At 43.3% G+C, this 11516-nt stretch overlaps 1 protein-coding gene across 3 annotated transcripts in view; it reads right to left on the reverse strand.

Annotated features, from left to right (window-relative positions):
- The window catches only part of LNPEP (leucyl and cystinyl aminopeptidase), an 88513-nt gene extending 78324 nt beyond the window's left edge, over nt 1–10189 (reverse strand). The window contains exons 1-2 of one of the 3 annotated variants that reach the window (XM_053907188.1): nt 8906–10189; nt 5436–5550 (exon numbers count right to left, since the gene is read on the reverse strand). In XM_053907188.1, the coding sequence (XP_053763163.1) occupies nt 5436–5463 (28 nt within the window). In that variant the 5' untranslated portion in view covers nt 5464–5550; nt 8906–10189. Of the gene's footprint in view, nt 1–5435; nt 5551–8023; nt 8288–8905 lie in introns of those variants that run through there. The other 2 variants (XM_053907189.1, XM_019428864.2) reach the window with 2 other exon arrangements.
- Nucleotides 10190–11516: the final 1327 nt, after the last annotated feature.

Here is an 11516-nt window from a genome sequence, read left to right on the forward strand (position 1 = left end):
CATATTCATATACGTATAACGTATTCATTATATAAAATGAAAAATGGCATTAGGCATAAAAAATACCTGTGAGTGATTTAAAGAGAATGCCTATCACCGAATGAGATCTGCAAAGAAAATTTATGAGGACTCTTCAGTGTATGCAGAATGCTTTTGAGCTAGAAAATACCTCAATTGGTGAATAAATTTGCTAGACCTGATGTCAGAGGGATTTGAAAAAAAACTATTTTGCTGATAATTCTGAAATACTTTTCCATCTGACTCATCAGACTGATAAAATTCAAGGTAAATGATAATCTTAAATCTTCATAGTAAAAACTTTGCCATCAATTTACAACTTGCTGAGGGTTAATTTGACTATCATTAACCCACTGAAAAATATAGTGGTGATTATCCAAAAGTCTGGGATTATAACTACATTTTTGTCCACCAATAGTCACTGTCATTTCATTATCTGCCAAGAAAAGCTTCTATGCGTGAATTCAAGTTTTTATCTCAACAATGTTTCCTGAAGTGGCAGTTAATTAAACTACAACCATGTACCGAACTGCAATGAACTGCACTAGAGCAAAGTTAGCTACACTGTAGTGAACATGTGCTTATTTCTACCTACTTCAAAACACTATCATCTAATCCCCAAGTCAGACTGGACCCTCCTTCTACGTTCAAGTATTTTTCTGTGTGCTTCCTCCAAATGAAAACTTACAAGCTTCTCACAGTAACCTGTACTAAGGAAGATGGATGTGAGGCTGCTGTTGTAAACAGCAAAGCATTTCTTATTCCTACTAACACTCACTACATCCACGCGGAGTTTTCTTAATCTAGCCAGCCAATCTAGATACTGAAAGGACAATGTCAGTGGCCCAAAGGGCTTAGGTACTTGGCACTTAGTTTAAAGGGCAGAGAAAATACTGCTAATAAGTATAAAAAGGAAGCAGCCCAAGCTCATGGACATTATTTTGATAAATCTTGGACATACTCATTCCTTCCACCAGGCTCTGAGGTCCACAGCAGCCCCCCTAAATCACTGAGGGCATTCTGACAATTATGGAACAAGAAGAAACCAGACAAGGATCAAACAACTTCTGCCTTCGAATCCCACTACCAATACCAAGTTAAAGAAAGATCTTTAAAACAGTTAGCTCTCTTCAATCACTCCCACTAATCACCATGCATTTTTCCTCTGAAGAAAACCCTGGAGTGGTGCAATGCTGTTGAGAGGATGACTGTTCTAACAGCTATTTTAAATCTTAGGAAATAAGTTTCAGCTGTGAGAGATACCATTACCTCCCCCCCCCGCAAAGCTTCCCTGCCCACCTGAAAGTTGGTCTAGGACAGTGAATGCCTAAGACAGTTGTTTACGAAACACTACCACAGAGCCCTGGCCATTATTTGCTGCAAGATCTAGGAAGGAAAGGAGCACACCCAACCCACAAAAATACCCATTCTCTCACTGTAGTTGTCATTCTCCTTTAGCCCAGTTTATGAAATTCTCCCTAGAGAAGCATAAGGAAGCCTTTAACTCCCTTCATCCCAGATCACTGGTTTGGCCTCCCTGACAGCACCAGGGGGCTAGAGAAAACTCTGGTCTGTCCAATCCCCAATCCACAAAAGTCCAGACAACTGGCTTAAATTTTGTTTTGGTGACTGCATTCTTGACATATGTGGAAGGAATGCCCAGGAGACCTTCATTAAGCAGTAATACACACTAAAGGAAAAGACTTCAAAGAGCCTTGTACAACTGAACTTACTTCTCCATTGTTTTTTCAAACTCCCTTAGAAGCCTGAATTTTCTTTATTTGGTCAATGAACTGGTTTCCTCCAAGTTTAGATGCAAGGGTTGAAATTTTTAAAAAATAAATTGGTTCATAGGGCACCTGGGTGGCTCAGTGGGTTAAGCATCCAACTTCGGCTCAGGTCATGATCTCACAGTTCATGGGTTTGTGTCCCGGATCCAGCCCTGTGCTGACAGCTCAGTTCAGAATCTGTGTCTCCCTCTCTGCCCCTCCCCCACTAGCACTCACTTTCTCTCAAAAATAAATAAACATTAAAAAAGACTTTAAAAAAGTAGGGGCGCCTGGGTGGCTCAGTCGGTTAAGCATCCGACTTCAGCTCAGGTCACGATCTCGCAGTCCGTGAGTTCGAGCCCTGCGTCGGGCTCTGGGCTGATGGCTCAGAGCCTGGAGCCTGCTTCCGATTCTGTGTCTTCCTCTCTCTCTGCCCCTCCCCTGTTCATGCTCTGTCTCTCTCTGTCCCAAAAATAAATAAACGTTAAAAAAAAAAAAATTAAAAAAAAAAAAAGTAGGGGCACCTGGGTGGCTCAGTCGGTTAAGCATCTGACTTCAGCTCAGGTCATGATCTCACAGTCTGTGAGTTCAAGCCCTGCATCAGGCTCTGTGCTGACAGCTCAGAGCCTGGAGCCTGCTTCGGATTCTGTATCTCCGTCTCTCTCTGCCCCTCCCCTGCTCATGCTCTGTCTCTCTCTGTCTCAAAAGTAAATAAAAATATTAAAAAAAATTTTAAAAATATAAATTGGTTCATTGTTCACTCATAAGCATCAGTACAAAAGTGGAGCAAAAACAGGTAATAAAAAACAGTGACTACTATCATGATAGTCCTACAGAGTCAATGGCTCTAGGGGCACGTGGGTGGCTCAGTAGGTTAAACATCTGACTCTTGATTTCAGCTGAGGTCATGATCTCACGGTTCATGAGACCGAGCCCCACCTCAGGCTCCATGCTGATAGTGTGGAGCCTGCTTCGGATTCTCTCTCCTGCCCATCTCTCTCTTTCTCTCAAAATAAATAAATAAACTTTAAAAAAAGAAGTCAATGGTTCTATATTCTTCACATTCAGTAGAGAGAACAGTCTTAACTCACAAGTGACTATGCATTTTCTGACTATGATAGAGAGAAATATGTAGCATGATTAAACTTGTGTCAAATGTTTTCTATCTCCTTCCAAGGTTTCCAAATGCCATTCTTAACTCACTCATCCCCTTACTCCTCAATTCCTTTTGTCTAATCAGTCCTTTTGTCTACTTGCCCCTTCCAAACCCAACTCCTCCATCTTTTGACCTCATACATCAGTGTCCTGCTCCCCAAACTAAACTAACTTCTCAAAGATTTGCAAGGCTCAAGGTATGACCATTTTGGAAATCTCTGCCTTATCAGTTTCCCCCTTTACCTTAAATCTCTACATTTCTCTCATCTTCATCACTAATTCTCTTAAGTCTCAATTTTCCCTAAAGATCTTTGGTTTCAAAGTCCTACAGGTGCTACCAGGACAATCACGAATGGATTACAACAACAAATAAGGCTGCAAGGGAATCCTGACCATCCTTCCATAGATTCAGGAACAAGAACTATTTTGTTTCTGTCATATTTACTGCACAGAAACACCAGGGCAATGAGCAGCTTTTTTCACAAAGGCCACCAGATATACAAGGAGCTGAACCACCACAAAGCCTCCAAAATTTCCCTCCATTCTCATTCCTGGTTTCCTGTGAATGCTCAGAAAAGGTATATAGCTAGAGACTCAAATTAAAAAAAAAAGAAAAGAAAAGAAAGAAAAGAAAAAAGAAAAGAGAAAAGAAAAGAAAAGAAAAAAGAAAAGAAAAGAAAAAAGAAAAGAAAAGAAAAAAGAAAAGAAAAGAAAAAAGACATTCTCTGGTTGCTCCAATAATATTATGGAAAGATCTACTGGTATTATTAGCTCCAGCTCCGACTTCCTACAGTTTTCAAGACATGAGGTAACTACCTGACAGAACATGGCTACACTGTCTTCATCTCTACTGCCAAAAGCCATGGGCCCAATGTAGCTCCATCACAACTTCAAGGGTAACCTTGGATAAATTCCTTCATATCTCAATTTCCTAACGCTTTCACAGAAAGGGTTGAAAATGTTTTCACTCCTTAACAGGAGTATCATACTGCATCATTAGAAATGTGAACTTATTGGGGCGCCTGGGTGGCGCAGTCGGTTAAGCCTCCGACTTAAGCCAGGTCACGATCTCGCGGTCCGTGAGTTTGAGCCCCGCGTCAGGCTCTGGGCCGATGGCTCGGAGCCTGGAGCCTGTTTCCGATTCTGTGTCTCCCTCTCTCTCTGCCCCTCCCCCGTTCATGCTCTGTCTCTCTCTGTCCCAAAAATAAAATAAAAAACGTTGAAAAAAAAAAAAAAAAAAAAAAAAAAAAAGAAATGTGAACTTATTGGTGGCAAATGTTATATGAACAGGTTTTAATACAATTCTGTACATTTATTTCATAATTAGAAAACTATCTTAACGTTTTATTGTTTTGTTTGTTTCTCCTAGATTTCTTAGTTTTATATTAGCATGAAAGCAAAACTAGATTCTTCCATTTCATTTCTCTCATTGAGGTCAGCATTACCTGATAACAGGTTTGTGGGTTTCTTGCAACTGTGCCCAGCAAAAAATCTACTTGTAAGTGGGCGTTCAAAAAACAGTGTTTGAATGAACTCCTGAGGAGGAAATCACCCCTGGCTTATTTTCTATATGGTAATTTCCTTATAACCAATCTCTCTAGTTATATATCTTTCAATTCTCAAGGATCATCTGTAGACAAGCTTATTTTAATTGCTCCTAAAATATGCTGTTTGTCTCAAGACACTCCTTTTTTGGAAATTGTTACAAAGCAAAGGACTATGCCCCCGCCTCCACTGTTTTCCTTAAAAACTGGATAGTTTCTAGTTATAGCCTCAACCCTAGAATATTAAATCATGTTAATACTTGATTCCTATACAGTCCTATTTCACTTAAATGAAACAGAACATTCAAGACAGAGGATAAAAACATATTTTAACTTCAATCACATAGAGAAACTATGATCTTCCATTTTTTAAGGATTTTCTTTCAACATGGTTATTTATCACAAAAGAAATAGTGTGTGTGCATATATATATATATATATATATATATATATATATGCACATACATATGGTAAGCTCATATTTTTGACAGATGATGCTAATTTTTTTTAAAGAAATGCATAACTATAGGACAAGTGTTATTTGTAAGATAAAAAGATGGGGGTGCCTGGGTGGTTCAGTCCTTTAAGCGGCCAACTTTGGCTCAGGTCATGATCCAACTTCCTTTGGCTCAGGTCATGATCTCATGGTTCATGGGTTCGAGCCCCTCATTGCGCTCTCTGATGTCAGCGTGGAACCTGCTTCAGATCCTCTGTCCCCCCCGCCCTCTCTGCCCCTCCCCATTCACGCTCTCTCTCAAAAATAAACATTTAAAAAAAAGATGAAATCACAATTTTATACTACAGCCTATGAATATCTAATTTGTTGTCCAACTTCTCATTTTGGAAGTTGGGTAATATTTTTGATTGGATGCCAATCTAAAAACAAAAACAAAACCATTTCTAAGACAGGTAAATCCCCCTTGTTTGATCATATACCAGGTTGTAGTACCAAAGTGATTCCTTGGGGCTTTGTTCATAAGAAAAAAAGACAAACTGTTTAACTTATGTTTTCAGTTCTGGGACTTCAAAATATCAATGCTTCTCTATCCTCTAGATACCACAAACTAGAAAGCAAAGGGGAAAAATATATAAATACATATACACAAAAACATATACATATATGTGTATGTTTATATATATGTTTATATATAAACATGTGTGTGTGTGTGTGTGTGTGTGTGTATATATATATATATATATATATACACGGCAGGAAAAGAAGTCCTTTTCGATCAGTACACATCTAAATCCTGAATTTGCCTACCTAATAAAGTTCTCAAAAGCTCCCTTCTGGTGAATACTTCTAGTATCCTCAAAATTAAGTTGTACATTTCTAGGCCCAACCTCAGACCTCCTTAATCATATTCTAAGAGTGAGCTTTGGCATTTACATTCCTTAACATGAATTTAAATTATTTTGAAATACCCAAATCCTGTATGTAAATGAGAATAAAGAAATAAAGAGAAATAAAGCTACACAGTCACCAAATAATCACTTGCCCTAATCTAGTACATCTATCAAAAGACCTAGAGAATTGCCAGCAATTTTTTGTTTTGTTTTTGGTAATATATAAATTACTACTTCTTAAGAGTTTCACCTCTAACTGCCTAACAGGACATAATAGCTACTGCCAAATAATCTTTAGTACTGGTCCAGTGCATCTTTCTCCCCATAAAAAGTCACCAAAAATCCAAAACCAAACTGGATATACAGTCTTCAATGTAATTGTCAGCAGTCCCTTCCGAGGGCAAGATCAAAAATATCTCCTGGGCCTAATGGCACTAGGATTCCTTCTTATAAGCCCTTTCTGTAGGTAAGCATATTAAATAGATTACAGCAGTATGTTAGCTGGACAGGTTAACATAGGATACTCATCAAATGAACCCATTATCAGCAGGCAGAGAGCAGTGCCCAAGAAAAATGAACCACACACACAGCAAGTTTTGACAGAAAACTGGGAAAGCAGAGAAAGTCGTATTGGAATCGATGCGTACTGACAGTCAAAATGACAAAACAAACTAAATGTGCCTCCTTTACAAATTTCTAGGTCAGAGGGTGAAACCATTGACAAGATTTTAATTGGAAGCTATGTGGTTCTGAACTGCTGAAAATGGTTTTGTTAAGCTCTCACACCTCTCTATATATGTAGGGATATATCAAAAAGTGGTGAAGATTTTATTAAAAGAGGATGAATGTGCAATAAAAGCCAGTATCAAGCTCAGTAAATCCTGTGATTATAAATTCAATGGATAATGAAATACTCTACACCAAGACACCCAGACCTAGGGGAGAAGAATTAGATGTACCTATCCTTTGTACTCAACAGGATTAAGTACAAAGATAAACATACTTTCCACTATACCAAGTCCTGTTTAAAGACACTAGAAAATTGTACAGCTATCCTTCAAAAGTTCTGAAATAAATAACCAGTCCAGTGCTTAAACCTGAAAAGCACTTTAAATTGCTAGGAGCTAATTTTTTTTACTTTAGATATTGTAGTTTCTATTTCTTTGTAAAGGACACTAGATAAGCTTCCAAGGAGTGATTAACATATTAAAATGATGCACTGTCAAACTGTCTCCAACAGATTCTGGAAATCTGGAAGACTGATAGGAAAAGGATTAAAAATCCAATTTCCTACATAAAAGTTAAAGCACTGCTTCCTTTTTGTTCTTCTCTCTGGGACTTTCCATTCACCTCTCAAATGTGACAACTGGCAAATATTCACATCTAGAGGAACATGTTTTAAGCGGAGAAAAGGCCCTAGTTCAAAGACTTGAGAATGTACTTTAATTCTGGAGGCACAGGTCCACCACATCAGCTAGCAATAATCTTAACCAAATGGGTGACTCAGCCTTGTTGTGGGGAATTTTTTTAAGTGAAAGTTCACATTTAAAATCCTACAAACATGAAAGCTCCAAGTATTCTAACCAGGACAAAGAAAAATCCTTGGAATAGTCATTTGAAAGGATTTAATGATTTGTATCAAACATATTTTACACTAAAATACTAGATGGTCTCAAAGTTTACTTTTAGCTCAAATTTTCCTTAATTCTTGGTAACTTTACCCGACTATTTTTAGAGCAATAGTAATAACAAATAGAACCTGAACGAGAAAAAAAATTCAGAAATAAAGTTGTCATCTTTAAGCCTAATTAGTACAGACAGGAAGATGGCAGTAGAATAAAGCATTCTGAATTAAGGACAAGGAGAAAAGAACGAGTAATTCGAGTAATTCGCAGTCCCATGAATGAAGCACAGCACACGACAAAGTCTGGCTAGGGTTTGGGATATAGTGGACAATGTCTCTGTCTCTTGAGTGGCAAGTGACCCACCTAAACAGGAGTAGATGTTGGCTTCTATTAATGCGACAAACTGTCTACCTTAAGTAACCAACCACCCGCAAGAAAACACATGTCAACTAGGGACTGAATCGTCTAGTTTCACTGTGAATTCTCCCTTACTGGCAGTATTCCTACTCTCTGCCCCAAAAGGGAATCCATATACTCAACGCCACAAAATGGTAACGCATCTCACCCCTGTATTGTGACTCTGGCACTTCTGGTCCAAACAAAAGCCATCGGTTTTAACTAGGGTGGGATTTATTCTGTCCATTCAGTACAGAGCTGTGGCTGTTTGCAGGGCATCCTGCAGGTTCCTGCTTTGACTCTCCCCTCAAGTCACATTGTGATATCACCATGACGGACCCCTGATATTTCATGAGCCTTAGACTGAAACACTGGTATTATCAGAAACCCGTGAAGGGAAGCTTGAACGCCCTGCGGAGTGCCTCAGCAACAGCGGGGAGGGTGCCAATGCGGGCGGGCACCTATTGGGCACAGAACAGGACTATGCAAGCCTTTCCGCAAGTTTCCCTTCCTTCCACTAAATTAACCTGCAAAGCCCCCCACCCCCCACCCCGCCCCATTAGGAAAAGTCACGCCGGCAACTCGAGGAAGGACAGGGGAGACCTCTCTCCTTGCACCACAGAAGTTTGGTTTGGCAGTGACCGAGGCTTAACCCTTCCTGCCAAAGAGCCGAGGCCGACACCCGTCTTCTCCAGGGGCAAACCCTGGCGGCCAACTTTCCCCTCCTCTGCGCAAAGCAACCCAAACTTTGCTGTTCGCCCACCTGGCCGCGCAGCGGGTCTGGCGGCACCCGACGCCTCCTGATCCTCGGCAGGCGATGGCACTGACCTTCACGCCAGCCCCTAGTCCCGCGCCGGCCTCTGCCCGCTCGCCCACCCACCCCAGCCTCTAGCTGCCTTCCCCAGTCGGCTTCCACCTCCCCTAAACCCTCGTGGGAAGAAGCCCACGGTGGAGAGCGACTGCAGCCCGACCGACCACGCGTGTCACGACAGCCAATGTCCCTCTGCTCCCCAGAGAGTCCCGGCCCCGACGCCTCTGGCTGCCTACTCACCGTTAGTAAAGGGATCCATTTTCCCCCCGCCGCGGCTCCTTACAGCCTAAGCGCCCAAGCTTCCTACTCCAAGAACTGAAGCGGCCCTGTCGACTGAGCATGCCCAGCGCGGCCGCGGAGGGCTGTCGGGGAGGTGCAGCGAGGGGCGGCGCCGCTCCGCCGCTCTGAGGTTCCGCTGCTCCGGGTTTTGCAACAGCTGCAGAAACAGCGAGGGAGGCCAGAGGGAAAAACACCGCACCGCCCGAGGCCACCTCTCGAGAGAGGAAGGGGAGGAGCAGGTTAGAGCTGGAGGCAGCCTCGTGGGCGGGGCCCGACGAGGCCCCGCCCCTCCAGGAAGTGGGGCTGCTCGAGCTCTTCAGTGCTGGGGGACAGTAGTCAGTCATTTAGCAAATGTGACGGTCTACTGCTTGCCGGCCTGGCCAAGTCTTAGGCGCCGGAGCCGGACACTGCGCCCAAAAAACAACGACCATTGCCCCGTGTAGTGGACATTGCACAGACAGACAATAAACAGACACAGAAGGCACACAAGACTAAAAGATTTGTCCCGCTGAGCATTAAAGGGTGATGTGATGGAGAGTGAGTGGAGAGCTAATTAAGACGGCGTGGTGAAAAGAGGCCTTGCTGACAGGTGCCACTGAGACAGCGATCTGAAGGCAGAGCTCGCGCCTGCGGGCGCAGGTCGCTCCCCGGAATGCGAAGCTTCGGTTTCCCTGGGGAGACTGGTTCCAGATTGCTCACTTCGCCAAGGCCCGAGGGAGTAGGGGCTGTGGGTCATGCCCACAACAGAGTGGTCCCTTGCGGTCGTTGGCCAGCCAACTGAAGCGAGGGCGAGGACCCCCGCAGGGTCCGAAATGCCCGGGTTCAAGTCCTCAGGCCACAGGTTCCGGGCGCGGCCTCTACATGCAGGCAGATCACAAAACCTGGCTCTGGATTCCCCCGGGCTGCGGGCGCCGCAGTTTGTGAGCAGAAGGCCTGCCGGAGCCTAGCTTTGAATCAACACCTGCGGCTCCCTTGGGTGCAGCTGCTGGGGCCCACGGACAGGCCTGGCGGAGCAAGGTTGGAGAAACGGAAACTCTCTTAGCCTGTCCCGCCTCTCCTACTCGCGCCATTGCCTCCAATCCCGAGACAGCATTGTTTTCAATGTCAAATCCAGGCATACCCGACGAACCTTCGGAATGGAAGAACCAGGGGCCCAGTGAGCCCCGAGTTCGTGGGGACCTGCCTCCTTATCCCTTGTTCGAAATGGCATCGCCGCCACGCTCGCAGCGAAAGCCTCTGCCCTCCCAGCGCGCGGCCACAGCCTCCTTCCCCTCCTCCACTCTCGCAGCCCTGGCCCCTGCAGCGACTTGGCTCTGGCTGTGCCTCCCTGCGCCTGCCAACTGTCACACACTCCTCCGTGGCTGTCAAAAGCAGGACGTCGGGTGCAAACAAGCCGCCGACGAGCGCAAACAGCCTGGGCGAACAGGGACGCCTGGGGTGCCGTTTAACCCGCACGGAATTAGAAATTAGGTTTTAGAGAAGTGAAATATATGTGCAATATTGTATTTTTGAATGTCAGTTGTACTAAATCACCCACTTTCCACTCACACTTTAAAACCTCCAATGGATACAATAAAAGTGAAACTCCTGGTCTAACTCTGGAACCTCATCTACACTTGCTAACGATGTTTTGGCCACAGAGGCCTTCTTTCAGTCCCTGGAAGTCCCCAAATTCTACCCGGCATTGTTAACTATTCCTCTTGCATGTTCCTTGCGCAAGAAGGATCCCTTCTGCCTGGTACTTCGCCTGCTGGTATCTTCTTGTCATTTAGGTCTCAGCTCAAATGTCACCTCTGCAGAGAGCCTTTACCTGACCACAGTGGAAAATAGCCACATAGTGTCTTCTCTAAAGACTGGGCCCTCTTCTCTTTTCCTCACAGCACTCATCACTCTCTGAAACAATGTTTCTGTTTGTTGTTTCATTATTCTCAAACTCCCTCTCAAGAATGTAAGCTCCATGACTGCAGGGTCATTACCTTTTAAGGGCTGTATCCTACCGAAGATAAGTATGCCATAAATAATTTATGAATGAATTTGTGAACAGATGCGATGGTAGTTAGAGTTCTAGTTCACTTGGAATGTTGAAAACTCTGCCAGAGAACATCTCTGTATTGAGTGCTGTCTTTGTGATCAGTCCAGAGAAGATGTCAATCTTAGGATACCTCAAAGCTGCTCTCTCCCTACTGTGTTAAAGATAATCAGAGGCCTTAGGCTGCCTCCTCCCCCAGGCACTTCAGAAGCCCAAACAGGAAGTGAACCACATGATTGGTGCCATCTGTGCTCAGATATTATATAGTATTCGCAGTGCTCAGATATTATATAGTATACGCAGGGCCGGATTTTGTTAAAAGAACTCTGCATCTTATATTGCTCAGAAAAATAGACTCATCCTTATACTTTAGGTCATGACATGTTCTTTTGGAGTTATTTTTGCAGTCAAAGCACTTAATATCAGAGATATTTAAAACTCCCCAGAGTGTCAAATCACCTCATCTCACCTTACCTGTAAGCTAGAGTCTATCATGCTTTTAAGTGTGAAACACGTTATCTTGTGTTTTGTCTTAAATACTTT

The sequence above is a fragment of the Panthera pardus genome, unplaced genomic scaffold (assembly GCF_024362965.1).
Source record: "Panthera pardus isolate Hobbes unplaced genomic scaffold, ASM2436296v1 HiC_scaffold_2, whole genome shotgun sequence".
Taxonomy (NCBI): domain Eukaryota; kingdom Metazoa; phylum Chordata; class Mammalia; order Carnivora; family Felidae; genus Panthera; species Panthera pardus.